The sequence below is a fragment of the Saccopteryx leptura genome, chromosome 13 (assembly GCF_036850995.1).
Source record: "Saccopteryx leptura isolate mSacLep1 chromosome 13, mSacLep1_pri_phased_curated, whole genome shotgun sequence".
Taxonomy (NCBI): Eukaryota; Metazoa; Chordata; class Mammalia; order Chiroptera; family Emballonuridae; genus Saccopteryx; species Saccopteryx leptura.
Genome location: NC_089515.1, coordinates 8,575,267 through 8,588,960, shown reverse-complemented (window position 1 = coordinate 8,588,960; position 13,694 = coordinate 8,575,267). Strand labels below are relative to the sequence as shown.

Below are 13,694 nucleotides of genomic sequence, written 5' to 3'. Positions count from 1 at the left end.
GGGAGGGGAAGAGAGAGACAGAGAGGAAGGCGCGGCGGAGGGGTGGAGAAGCAAATGGGCGCTTCTCCTATGTGCCCTGGCCGGGAATCGAACCCGGGTCCTCCGCACGCTAGGCCAACGCTCTACCGCTGAGCCAACCGGCCAGGGCCTAACACAGGGTTTTGTTCTTTTCTTTTTCCTACGCTTTGTGAATGGCCTTATCTGTGTAGGTAGATTTTGACTTTCTGAATAAATAGTTAAGAGCTTGTCGGTCTGAGATCAGGTTCCTCGGGCATCTGCCTGCCCACGTCTGCACCCCTGTCCGCAGGCCCATCCTGGCGCACAGGGAGTCTTGCCACCTGGGAAGAGGACCCAGGGAAGTGCCCGTGAGGGCGTGGGAGTTATTCATCCGACCCGAATCAGAGCCTCTTGTAAAGTTGGAGATGGCGTTTATGACTGTTCCCTTCGTTAATATTATCCTTCCTAATTAAATTTCACTTGAGCCAAGCTGAAAAGTAATTTCTATCTTCTGAGCCCAGACGGCGCCCTGTGAAGGGAGACAGGGCAAGAGCTTGCTGGGGAGGGACGGCCAGGCTAGTTCAGGGTTCGCTGTGCGGAGCCGCCCACAGATGGGCTTCTGAGGGTCAGCGGTATCTGGGGGCTGTTCACGTGGACTCACGCGGGCTGGGGTTCCTGTGCTGGTTTATCTCGCCAGCCACTCAAAATGGCTCTGTGTGTGTCCGCCTTGGAGTTTCCAGCCAATTTGCAAGCCTCTCTGAGCACCTCCTGACGTTGGCTCTGTGGCTGTCCCACGGCGGTGTCTGGGAGGCGCAGGCCATATCTGCCGTCCCTAGACTCGTTTAATCAAACGCCAGGTCTCCGTCGGGCTGACTGTCTAGCGCTCCGATCGACCAAGCTCAGCTCTCCAAACCGGCACTTTCAAAGCACGTTCCTTTCTGTAGCCGACAGCACACTCTTCGTCTGAGCTGGCTCTGGCCTCCGCGCTCACCCCATGACGTGATCGTGTGCGCTTGGGGATTTCAAGAAGGAAAAAACCAAGAGGCCTGTGAGGGAGGCCGTTGTGCTAATACCCTTCCAGATGGTGATGCGGCGTGGGAGATAAGCCTGTCGCCCATCTGGCCCGACAGGACGTGATATGCTCGCCCTGTATCTTGGGGGCCGTTATCACCCTTCTCTGACAGCCAGGGTCACTTTGGTGTTTGTCCTTGGACAAGGGCTTAATGTGGTAACTCTAGCCAATCTCTGAAATGAAATTTGCCGTCAGTTCAGTGCGGGGGACCTGCCAAGAAGGACTCAAATCTCTGAACAGGGAATCAGAAGGCAGCGGTTGCTGACAGGAGCTCACTGCGGCGGCTGGTCTGCCCGTGGGGACTGAATGCGAGCCCTGAAGGGACATTCCCCGAGGCTCTCGGGCCCCGTGTGGGTGCTCACTGCACCCGAACAGTCAGTGGGACCCGCTGTTTGTGAGGACCTTGGCGAGGTGCAGGATCAGGGGTGGCATGCTCTGACCCATTGGTGGCGGTCCCCCGGGGATCTGTGTTGAGAAGGATTCTGAGGCCCCCTCCCGCTGGGCCCAGCCTGCAGGAATGCTTTGATCAATAAGACATGTCTGTCTGCAAGAAGTGTGGTGGTTTGTGTGCCTCCTTTGTCAACTCTCTTCTGAAAAAGAAAAAAATTTTTTTAAAAAGCCTTAAATTCTTTCCTTTATCTTCTAAAAATATAGATGCTCTGTGCGAATCGGAATTGTTTGGGTTTTTTTATTGTTGTTGTTATTCCAAAGGTGTGGAAAACATTGATTAACTCCTTAAATGGGAAGAGGGGTCTAGACGTTTACACCGGAGAGTCACCCTGCCCCCTGCCCCTGACCCACTGCCCAGAGGGGGAGGTCCAGGGAAGGAAAGTAAATGCCCTGCAGGGGTCAAAGGCCACCTGTATGCAGACGGGTCTCAGTGCCCTTCCTGCCTCCCTGTGGGGTTTGCGGTTCCCCGAGGGTGGAAGTGGGTGCTGGGCATTGGAGGGGGCCCAGCTCCCTCCCTGAAGGTAATGTCTTTAAAACGAGTCACAGCCGCTCACTCACTCGTGGGATACTTGAGTGGGGACAAGAGTTGTCAGAGAGAAGTTGAGTTGTCCTCACTTGCTTTTCGTCTCTGCTCTGGTGACGTTGCCCTCGGGCAGCTCAGGGGTCTTAGAGGGAACCAATGGAAGTTCTTCCTCGGGGTCTAGAACCAGATCTGGCCTCCTGGGCGTGCAGCCCGGGCCCTTGCCTGGGGCACTGTGCTTGGTGCCATCTTGAAGTTCTTAACGCTTTCTGCACCGGGCAGGGTGTTTTCACTTGCATTCATTTACACCCCATTTTGCTTGCAGATTATGTTGCTGGTCTCTCTTCAGAGGGTTGGGATTCCAGAAAGATAGGACAGTTGGTGGCCTGTTTGGGAAGCCAGTGCTCGATGGAAAGGGGCCGTCACATCATGGACAAGAGTGTGGTGGTTGGGGGGGGGGGGAAGGGGGACGGGGAGAGGCACAAAGAAAACTAGATAGAAGGTGAGGGAGGACAATCTGACTTTGGGTGATGGGTATGCAACATAATTGAGTGACAAGATAACCTGGACATGTTTTCTTTGAATATATGTGCCCTGATTTATTGATGTCACCCCATTAAAATTAATTAAAAAAAAAAAAAAAAAGAAAGGGGCCGTCACGTACCGAGGACTTTTCCTGTGCCGGGCTCTGTGCAGAGTGGGGGGTGGGGGGGTGGGGGCGTTGCTGGAGAGACCGTGAGGGCGGAGGCTCCAACAGGAGAAAAGGACACGTTAGCATAAAACAGGGTGCTCAGAGGTGGAGCCCAGCCTGGCAGTGCAGGGTGGGCATGGTTACTCTCACTGGGTGGGGGGCTTCCTTATCTGGGTGCACCTCAGGATAATTATGAGATGGGGTTCTGAGAGGTAGGAGGGCATTCAGGGCAGGGCTGCTTGAGCAAACACACAGAGGTGAGGGATGCCAGGAGCCTCAGGGGATGGGCTTGGGGGGTTCGAGCAGGCGGAGGAGGGAGGGGACAAAGCCAGGAGGGGACAGAGGTGGGTTGCAGGAGCCTGGAGTCTGGGAGGTTTTTCCTGCTTCCTGAAGGCTGGGGGTGGAGATGTTCGGCAAGGAAAGGACCTGGTCAGAGCTCGAGTTGGGTCATTCTGGTGTCTGCGGGGGCAGATGTGCAAGAACGGAGGGGGAGGCAGGAGTCAGGCCCTGACCAGCCGAGGGGGCCATGGCAGAGAAGGGGGTGACTCAACAGGAAGAGGAGGTGATGAGGGGCCACTAGGGTGAGGAAACCAAGCAGAAGAGTCGAGGACAGTCCTGACTTTTGGTGCCAGGACCAGGCTGGCTGGTGGTGCCCCTAACCTAGCTGGCGGAATTCAGGGGAGGAGGAGGGCTGGGAGGGTCCAGGGGTCCAGCTGGGGCTGGGACTGGTCTGGGGGTGGGGGTGTCCGTGAATCGGAGCTTCGGCAGTGAGTCACTGAGCGCTTCCCTGTTAGGGCCTGACCTTCCCTGGCCAACAGGCTGGAGGCCAGGCGGGAGGGGCGGTGCCATTCTTAAAAGAGCCATTGAGTCATTTGTTTGGTGCCTTTGGCAGATGGGAGCAGGCCAGTGGGGGTCGGGCCAGCGGAGGGAAGGCTGCCGGGGCCAGCACCACTCTCTCCAGTCCGGCGAGGCTGCCCAGATCAGCGGAGCCCCGGGGCATTGCCTGGGGTGGGGGACAGCCTGCAGCATGGGGACACCCTCATCAGTGCCAGGTGATTGTCACCTGCATCACCTTGCAGAGTTGGCCTGGCTCAGAGACCTCAGATCTAAGGCAGTCTCCCCACCGCTTCGTCTGGGTTTTCAGAGACAGACATCTGTCCTCGCATGTTGATGGGGTCCCTTTCCCGTGACAGAATGGCAAACGAGCCCACCTTTCCTCCGTTTGCATTAAATCAGACTGGAATTATCATGGGGTGTGCCGAGGAAGGGGTGTGGCCAGTGTGACTTCTTTGGGAAGCTAATTGTTAGACCAGAAGTTTGGGTCTGTAAGTGGCCTATTTACTGCTTATGAATATGAATACATGTAGGCTTTCAAATGATGAAAATGGCTCGTGAAGAGCTTAAAAGCCCCCAATAGTTTGCAGTATTTATTTGAGTCATTCCTTTACAAAATATATTATTTTAGCCACTGTCCGAGTTGTTACAAATAACAGTCTGAACAAGCCAGGCGTCTCTTCATCTGTAAACCCACTTTGCACTTTTGCTGGGGTCTGGCCAAGCACTCGTCATTTCACTCAGGGTCATTGCTCTCTGCTTTTCTCCCCGTGGGTTCCAGCCCTGCGTCTGCTCCCGACACTTGGCTTGGTCATAGCCACGTGGGACTCCACGGCTCTCCTATGTAAAGCCCCTGGTGCTGTACATAGAGGACTGGACACCCAACACAGGCCCCCTGGGACAGGACACCCACTGAGGACGAGCTACCACTGCTTTTGTATCTGCTGGCCCGTGATGTCCAAGCTGAGGCATGGGATCTGAGGAATTGCGGGCCTGGCGGGGGCACGGGTCGCAAGCCCAGGAGGCAGTGTTGTGGGTGCAGAGGGAGGCCTGGCCCGCTGGAGCAGAGCAGCGGAGGGGAAGGGTGGTGGATGTGGGGGTTGAGGCAGAAGCGGGGCCTTGCAAGACCTGCTAAGCTGTGTTGGGATTTGGGGCAGGACTGAGCATTCTTTCAGGGCGGTGGGTGCGGGGTACCCTTGGCAGCTGTCCTCCGGGCCAGGAAGGCAGCCAGCCTTGGAGGTGGAGTTGGAGGCGGTGGAACTTGGCAGGACACTCTTGACCCAGAAACCCGAGCGTCTTGCTGTTCTGCAGTCTGGGGGCTTCCTGCAGGTGCTCACCCCGGGAGGGGAGGAATGCGTCTCCGCCCCAGGGCTGTGGAGCCTCCAGCCCCGGTTTTGACCTCAGGCTGGATTTCAGGCTCTCGGTGCTGAGTCACGTATTTCCCGCTGGGCCCCTTCAGCCCTGCCAGCTCCCCTGTGGACAGCAGTGTGGAAATCTGGAGAGAAGTCTGTGGGCCAGCCCACCCTGAAAACGGCTCCCCGGCTCTGGTCTGGGGCGGGTATTGGCAAAATCACAGCTGTTGTGAGCTCCATGCCTGTGACTTTTGGCTTCTGAGGGTGTGTTTGCAGGTGGCCGTCCTTCCCACCTTCTCTGTCCCCCCAAGTGGTCTCCCTACACACTCCAGGCCTTGCCCTGGCTGTCCAGCAGGGGGCACTCACCCACTGAACGAGGGACATCACTCTGCTATAGAAATCCTCCACCAGGGAGAAGGTTCCTCGGTTACCTATCAGCCTTTTTGCCTTGACTTTTCTTAAGCCGTGGATTTGTGGGGCAAGTCATGGGGAGTTGACGGAGTTGTACTTTAGTCCCCAACTCACAGTTTCATTCCATTTAAAAGATTAGAAATGATCGTGCAAAAACCCCTCCCCAAAACAAATCAAGCAAGACGGCTCACAGAGAGTGTCCTGAATAGCCAAACTGCCTCCCTCAAAGAAATCTCAGAGGAATTCCCGGCCCAGCCTGGGGGTTCCACACTGCAGGCTGTGCCTCCATGGTGTCTGCCCCGGGGCCTGGGAACTGGGGGGGGGGGAAGCCCGGGGACGCAGTATGCTGGGTCTTTAAATAGCCCGTTCCTTGTGGGTGGTGGGTGGGTTGGGTGTGGGGGCCCTGATGAATGTGCCATTAATGAGCTGAGTGTCATTGGGAATAATTCTCCCTTTGTGTCCTCAGTGCCTCCCCGGCCGTTACCCATGCTGGTCTCCCTTCCACGGCCCCAGAACACGTGTCTTTGCCTCCTGCCTCTGCTGGTGATGGAGTAGAAGCTTCCAGTCCGTCCTGCCAGGGTCTGGCCAAAGACTTGAGCAGGTATTGTACAAAGCTCTCTCCCTCCAAAGCCGCTGGCCCTGGCGGTCTCCACCCCCAGGCCTTGGGATGAGCTGAATTTGCGGCAGCGCCAGCTAGGTGTTGACAGTTTGGACCCGTGATGCTGTCCGTGCCTGTGATCATCTGGGCTGGAGCTGATCTAAGTTTTCCCTTACTAGCAAGTTCTCCGGGTGACAATGTGAGGATGCCCTGGTGGGCAAGCGTGTGATCAGGGTGCCACAGAGAAAAGGTGTGTGTGTGTAAATATATATGCAGAGAGAGATTGATTTTAAGGAGCTGGCTCGTGCAGATGTGGAGACTAGCAAGTCTAAGCCCGCAGGCTGGCCTACAGGCTGCAGACCCGGGGAGGAGTTGGTATGGCAGTTGAGTCTGAAGGCTGTCCGCTGCTCACAGAGTTCCCTCTTCCTTGGGGACCTCCGTCTTTTTCTCTTAAGTCATCCACTGATTGGGTGCGGCCCGCCCACACGATGGGCCTTCTTGGGCAGCATTTTGTTGGGGAGAGCTAATTCACCTGGATGGGTCGTGAAGGGAAAGCCTGTGGTCCGAGAGAGCCCCTGCTCGCTGGGGAGGCGCAGAGGCGCTGGAACTAAGCCCAGGGAGAGGGTGAGACCCTGGGGGGTGGGGGACGGGGCAGAGCGTTCGATGGCCAGCTGTCAAAGCAGAATGTCCAGAAGTAACAGAGGAACCGGGGAAGAGGAAGGTCACGTGGTGCAGATGTGGTCCTAGAATGCGCAGTGATGGTGAGGTGGGGATGGCGTTCGCCGGGAGCTCCTCTTACCTGGACAGCATTCTGTGGGGCGTAAGCTCCTTCTCCCCGTGATCTCCTGAGGGCTCCCTGCAGCTGTTGGGGTTACTCACCTGTAGTCCCTCGGTTTCTCAGTGGCAGAGCGGGAACTTCATTCTCTCTCCGCCCCCCCTACGTGGTTCCAATGTAGTGCCTTGTCCACTATGGCCCCTGGCCAGGGGCCGAGGGAGGAAAGAGATGAGGGGCCTGCTTTCTGGTGGCGAGACAGTCCGGGCAGTGTGGGGACAGGAGCACTCATGGGTGTTTGGGGAGATACGCTTGGTTCTCTTTGGACATATAGCATGTGCTTAATAAATAAACATTAAAGAAATAAATAAAATTATTCTTAAATATATATTTTTTAATTTTAGTGAGAGGAGCAGAGGCAGAGAGACAAACTCCCTCTTAAATATTCTGCCCTTTAGTTTAACATACATCGCCATCTAATACCCACTTTTAGGTATTAACCCATGAAAAATTAAAATATATATCCACCTAGAAACCTGTATGCCTAATAGCAGCTATATTCATATATGGAAACAACCAGATGTTAATCAACCGGAGAATAAATAAATGAAGTATGGTATATCTATCCATCCTAGAGAATACTGCTGAGCTGTAGGAAGGAGCAGACCACAGAGTCGAGCAGCTGGATAGATGAACCTGAAATGCGTTGCGCTAAGTGAAAAGGGCCAGGCTCAGAAATTTACATCCTCTATGATGCCACTTATGTGATCTTGTGGAAAAGACAAAAAAACCAGTAAGGAATAGAAAATATACCAGTGGTTGCCAGGGGGAATTTTTTTTTTTTTTTTGTATTAATAGATTTCTCAGAATAGTTTTAGATTTACCCAAAAATTGAGACGAGAGTGTAAAGAGTTCCTATTTACCCCCAGCCCGGTTTCCCTGTTCTTCACGTCTTAACAGTGTGAATGCATTTGGCACAATGAATGAACTTTGATCCATTATTATTCATTAAAGTCAATAGTTTATCCGGATTTCCTTATTTTTCCCCCTAATGGTTCCTTTTCCGTTCCGGACCCTATCCAGGACACCACATTGCGTTTAGTTGTCATGTCCCCTGGCTGGGACTGTTTCTCCCACTTTCCTTGTTTTTGATAGACCCGAGGGAGGGCTGGTTGGTCGGGTAATTCTCAGAGTGTCCCTCAGCTAGGATTTGTCTGGTGTCTTTCACCTGGTCAGTCAGGAGTCGGGATTAGGGAGGAAGACCACAGAGATTAAAGTGACATTTTCATCACCTGATGTCAAGGGTACACACTGTCAGCATGGCTTGTGGCTGTCGACGCTGACCTTGGTTGCTTGGCTGAAGGTCGTGTTCGTCAGGGTTCTCCCTGTCGAGGCACTCTTGTTCCCCCCTTTTCCATGCTCCCCTCTTTGGGAAGGAGTCCCCAGGCCCAGCCCCCGAGTAGTGGGGACTTGTGCTCCCCAGGAGATTTGTCCTCTCCCTCATTTATTTACTTATTCAATCATTTATGTCAGTGTGGGCTCATGGGTATCTATCTCTTTTGTGCTTTGAAATATAATTCTATGCTACTTTATGTTGTTGCTCAAATTGCTCCAGCTTTGGTCACTGGGCCATTGATTTCGTCTAGGGCTTTAAGTGTCTAGAATCCAGGACAAAGATATGATCAGATTTGCATTTTGTTTTTTTTTATTTACTGATATTACAGAGACAGGAGGGGGAGGAAGCTAGAAGCATCAACTCAGAGTTGCTTCACTTTAGCTGTTCATTGCTTGCTTGTCGTATGTGCCTTGGACTGGACCAGCCCACGGTTTTGAACCAGTGACCTCAGCAATCCAGATCGATGCTCTATCCACGGTGTCACCACGGGCCAGGCAATCAGACTTGCATTATTAAAGGATGTCTGTGGCTGCCTGGCAAGGCAGGAGTGGTATCAGCACTAACCAGGGTCCCCTTGCCCTGAGGCTCTGTGGCCTGTCCCAGCTGTTAGGGACAGGTCAGGGACAAAGATGGCTGTGCATGTATTGCTTTAGGTCCACCCTCCACTGCCCCTCCCAACTTCACGTTCTCCATGGCCTGGATCCAGGGAGCCAAGTGAATCTCGTCTTTGCGGGGTTCCCTGGAGGTTTTCAAAGCAGGTTTCAAAAATGCACAGAGAACAACTTTGTTTTGCTGAAATGGAAGTCACCGTCACCAAGCTGGGCCAAGTCTGAGGCCTCACGATCTGGAGACACATCCTCTGTTTGTTTCCATCTCCTGCCATGCTTCTGTCATTGGAGTCGGCATGCCTTCCGTGTATTTCCGCCGTGCACACGCAACTGTGGCCCACCCCCACCGTATCTGGGGCTTTGTCAGCCCCTCTTTGGCCTTGAGGGGAGCAGCAGGGAAGTGAGACCGGGTGTCTTGACAGAGAAAGCCGGGGGCAACATCTCATTATGGATTGACAGATGTTCTGTTTTAGAAAACGTGCTGGCTGACTTCCTGCCGCCTCCTCCCTCCTGCTTCTAATGCATGTTGTGGAAATGACTCCAGCCCACAGTTCCAGTGTAAACGGCTTTCCTCCTGGAGTTTCCCCACCCCGTGCCCTCCCCCATGCCCGCTGGTGACCGTTAACCTTGGGGAGAACAGATGTGACTGAGAGAGGCTGCGGGGAGCGGAGAGATCTTCCTTTCTCTGCTTCCCAGCCCTGCCCGAAGCAGAGGTCGTCCTGGGAGGGTCCCTGCCCACTGCAGTGAGTGGCGGCTTCCCACAGACCTTCCCTTCCTTCCGCACGGCCCCTCTGGCCTCCACGCCTTCCCACCCCGGCTTGCGGGAGCCGTCCTGCCGGACAGCATCGTGCAGGGATTAATTGAGCTCTAAGAGGCTGAAGCCAGGCAGGGGACCTGATGATGCAGAGTTTCCAGGAACGCAGGCCGGCTGAAAGCTCTCCCTCAGGCCCCAGCAGCCGCAGCTGACCACGAGATTTGGGATCCTAGGAGGAGGGGCGGGGCTGTGGCAAAGAGCCTGCTCTGTTAGCCCACGGCCCGGCGGGGCATGAGCCTGGGCGGACAACATCCCTGCTCCGAGCTGGCTTCCCGCTCTGCCCGCGGGGACTGCTGTCTCTCAGGAGTGGGTAACTGGGAAACCTGGCCGAGGGCTGCCTGGACAGACCCGGGAAAGCGGAGACAGAGGAGAAGCAGTCAAGTTTCTGCCGGGAGGATGCTGGGGCCATGGTGCTAATGCAGGAGCCAGGGGACACACCCCAGAGAAGTGTGCCCTGACTGCAGTGTGGGGGGCGGGGTGCAGACAGGTGGCCGGGCTCCACAGGGGCTCTGGCGGGTGTCCCCAGCGCCTGCTGTCGTGGCAGCCCCAAATTCCCCCATGGCTCTGTCAACGCTTTCCGGATGCAGGAGCCTTCCCCGGGCAGGAAAAGGAGTGCAGGGACCTTCTCTCTGCCCCTCCAAGGGGGGAGCCCTTTCGCCCACCCCTTGAGAAATGCCCCACAGCCTTGCACCCAGAGCCCACTCACTGGCTGCCCCCGGCTCAGCGGGTAACACTGTAGCTGGGGCCGGACCGTCCTTTCTGTTTCAGTGAGGTTGCTGATGCGACCCTGTCTTGTTCCTCATCTACAGAAACCCCACTTCATTGCAGGCTCTCTCCCGCCTGGAAGAGCCGCTTCCCACAGGGCAGAGGGGGCCGCGTGTCACCATCCGGGCCCGACCAGCAGGGGCCATCGACAGGGCCTCCGCTCCTGGTCAGCCTCATGAACAGGCGATGGCCGCCTAGCCTCCCAGTGCCTGCAGGACGGGCGTGCCTGGATGCTCCGCCTTGCTGGCTTCGGTGGGCGCAGCACGAGCAGAGGGAGGCTGCCCCTTCCGGAGGAGCCCAGCAGCAGGTGGGCTCTGTGGCCGGGGTGGAGCCGCTGTGGACCAGGGGGGACCCACGATCCAGCCGTGCAGCAGCAGGAGATGGGCGGCCAGGCAGGGCTGCTGGGGCTCTGCTTATGATCCCATTTGGAGGCAGAGTCCCCGGACCCCCTCGAGCAGCCTTGCAGGGGTCCGGCCTGAAGTGGGGTTCAGTGCGGAGCTTTGTGGAGCCGGCAAGGGCGAGGCTGACAGTGCCGGGCACAGCTCCCAGGGCGTGGGGGGGGGGGTCCCAGGCAGCAGAGGCCGGGAGCCCGCCCGCCATTCCCAGAGCCGCTTTAGAATTTTAGATTTTGTACTTTAAGGAGGCCGCTTTTCTTCCAAAGCAAGTGTGTGCCTTCGAGCCCTCGGGCCCAGCTGAAGGGGCAGAAAGTGGGGGTGCCGGGAGCAGGTGGAGAAAGAGCCCTCATAACTGAGGAACGGATGGGGACAAGACGGGGCCCAAGGAGAGGGGCTTCCGGTCAGAACGTGCCCGGCGCGGGGCCTCTCCCTGCCCGGGGTTTCTGCTCTCTGTTGTGAGTCAGTTTCTATTTTGCCTGCTGAGCTCACAGGGTGAAGTCACAGGGCTGACGCTGTCAGCAGCAGGAAGCGAGGGGTGCTCGGAGTCCAGGAGGATCATGTGACGCGGCCTTCTGCTCTGTGTTCGTCTGTCCATCCGTTTGTCCATTCAGCCACCTGTCCATCTGCTCAGCAGACACGACCTGGGTGGGCTCTGTGCCATGTCCCGTGTGCGAGGTGGGGCAGGGGAAGGAACAGAAAGTGGGACAGACTTGCCCCCGGCCTGTTTATGAGTTGTGTGACTTTGGACAAGTGACTTGACCACGCTGAGCCTTCATTTACCCACTTGGTAAATAAGGCTGCTGGGTGATTGGAGGCAACTGCCAGGTGTGGGTGAGGTGCTTGAAGACTGGAGCCCAGTGCTTGTTAAGCAGGAGGCATTTAGTCGATGTTGGCACCCCCTAATGGCCAGCAGTGCCAAGGGAGCTGGGAGGACGGAGGCAGAGATGGCTGTTCTGGAAATAGACCCAGCGTGACACCACACGGTAGACTTTCCGGCAGAGCTGAGGACAGAAGACCAGGAGGAGAGTGTGCCTAGCTCTGCCTCGACTAGTTGGGGGGCTTCCTGGGGGAGGCACGTTTCCACTGGGTTTTCCAGCATGAGCAGGAGTTTGCGGAGGGTGAAGAAGGCAAAGGTCCTTCAGGGAGGGAGGGGCTGAAGGGGCCCAGCAGATTGAGACAGCAGGTGGGGAGAGGCCGAGAGGGACTGGAGGGAGGACCTGGGCCATCCTGGGCAGAGCAGTGGGGCTGCTGGCCCGAGTGGCTGGGGGTCGTCAGGTCTGGTCGGGCCTGAGGCCGGGCCGGGGCGTTTGCTGGCACCCACACAGGGAAGGAAAGCTCTCTCCTCCTTTTTAGCAGGGGTGGGTCAGGCCCAGTTCAGTTTTCGGGAGTATCTCTGGTGGCCAATGGAGAGTGAGTGGAGAGGGAGGCCCAGGGTGAGAGCCACTGGAGGCCGTTAGCGTGGTCCCAGTGGGAGGTGATGGTGGCTGTGGGGACAGAGGAAGTCAGAATCTGTCCTCTGGCCTTCATTCATTTGCTCATCCATTCGCTCATGAACATTTGCTGAGTTTGGCTCTGGGCAGTCTTGAAACTGTGCCGGAGAGTACTGTGGTGACCCCCACAGATGTGGGCCACACTCTTCTGAGGGGACGCTGCAGGGTGGCTGTTTCCGGGCTGGGCTGTGGTTCTGGGCGGGGCACCAGTGATTCCATCTCCTGGACCATGCTGGGGGCAGCGGCATGTCCCCGGGCTGAGTGGCCACCGTTCTGCAGAAATGCCCACAGCAGGCAGGAACCTGCCTTCTCTTTCTGGACTACTAGCTTACATTAAAGATGTAGATTAAATGTACAGACGCCATGCACTTATGCTGCACAGACTTTTATAAGTCACCAGCCTCTGAGCTTTTAGGGAACCTGGTGATGTCGCACACACGTTTCCATAAGGTCAGCGGATGAGGCATGAATTGGGTCAGTCTGTTGTCACAGAGAGATTGTCTTCACGTGGACAAATCAATTCCTAAAAATCAGAGTATTTAGGGAAAAATCCCTTTTCCTCAGACACCGTTGTAAGCTAATTGCATCCAGTGAGGTGTAGGCAAGGTGCAGAGGGAATACACAGACAGGGCCCCTGGGGCGGTTATGAAAAGAGGGAAATATTTTTAGGGCTTGGTAGTGCACAAGTGCATGCATGCACACACACACTCACACACTCACACACATTCACTCACTCTTCCCTCACCTTATGCTAATTACGCCATCAGTAGATGCTCACAGATGCTATTCCTGGCCCAACCGGTCTGGATTTCTGTTCCATCCGGAGCCTTGAGTCAGCAGTTCTGGTCCTTGGCTTCTGGTGTTCACTCCTCCGCTCACAAGTGGGGCAGACCAGTGTCAGGCTCATGTGCCCCTGCCAGTTAAGCATGGAAAGTGATTGGCTGCAGACAGGCCGACACCCCGGCCTGCCTACGCCAATAGGCTGCTGCTCCCAGGGACCCACTCTCTCTGCCTGTGAAGAAGGAAGGACCCGGAGGTTTGGAGCTTGGAGAGGTGTTTACTTGCATTTTCATCTTGGAAGCATTTCCACCCTGCACAGCCTCTGGGGCCACCGGGGTGGCGGGTGGCGGGACCCTCTTCTGCTACAGAGGGGCGGGACCTACATTCCTCAACCTGTTTTTCCAGAAAGGAGCTTCTCAGTTCCGCAGTTCATTTAGGCAGCTGGGAGAGCTCATCTCTCTTTACACCTGAATATTTTCCTTCAATGGCCTCTTATCCCTCCTACAGAGTTGCCTCTAAAACCAGTCAGCTTAAACTCTGGAGGAACTGAGCGGATTAACACATCAACATTCAAACCAAATACAACATTTAAGCCCTTCTCACAAGGACCGAAAGGTTGCAATAGTACTTATGGAATTTTCTGTTCTTCTTGGAAATACCGTAGTTCCCCAAGAAGAAGGATGAATCAATAGCCCTGGTGATGCTTCTGAGCCCAAACAGAGAAGCTGTCACCTGGCTGGTCCGTGGGT

At 55.8% G+C, this 13,694-nt stretch overlaps 1 protein-coding gene across 19 annotated transcripts in view; it reads left to right on the top strand.

Moving 5' to 3' along the window:
• TACC2 (transforming acidic coiled-coil containing protein 2) overlaps window positions 1-13,694 on the top strand; it is a 203,112-nt gene that overhangs the window by 105,215 nt on the left and 84,203 nt on the right. For 16 of the 19 annotated variants that reach the window (XM_066355383.1, XM_066355381.1, XM_066355390.1 and 13 more), the window contains one exon: window positions 5,794-5,928. The exons of the other annotated variants lie outside the window; for them this stretch is intronic. In XM_066355383.1, the coding sequence (XP_066211480.1) occupies window positions 5,794-5,928 (135 nt within the window). The remainder of the gene's footprint in view (window positions 1-5,793; window positions 5,929-13,694) is intronic. 19 annotated transcript variants of the gene reach the window in all.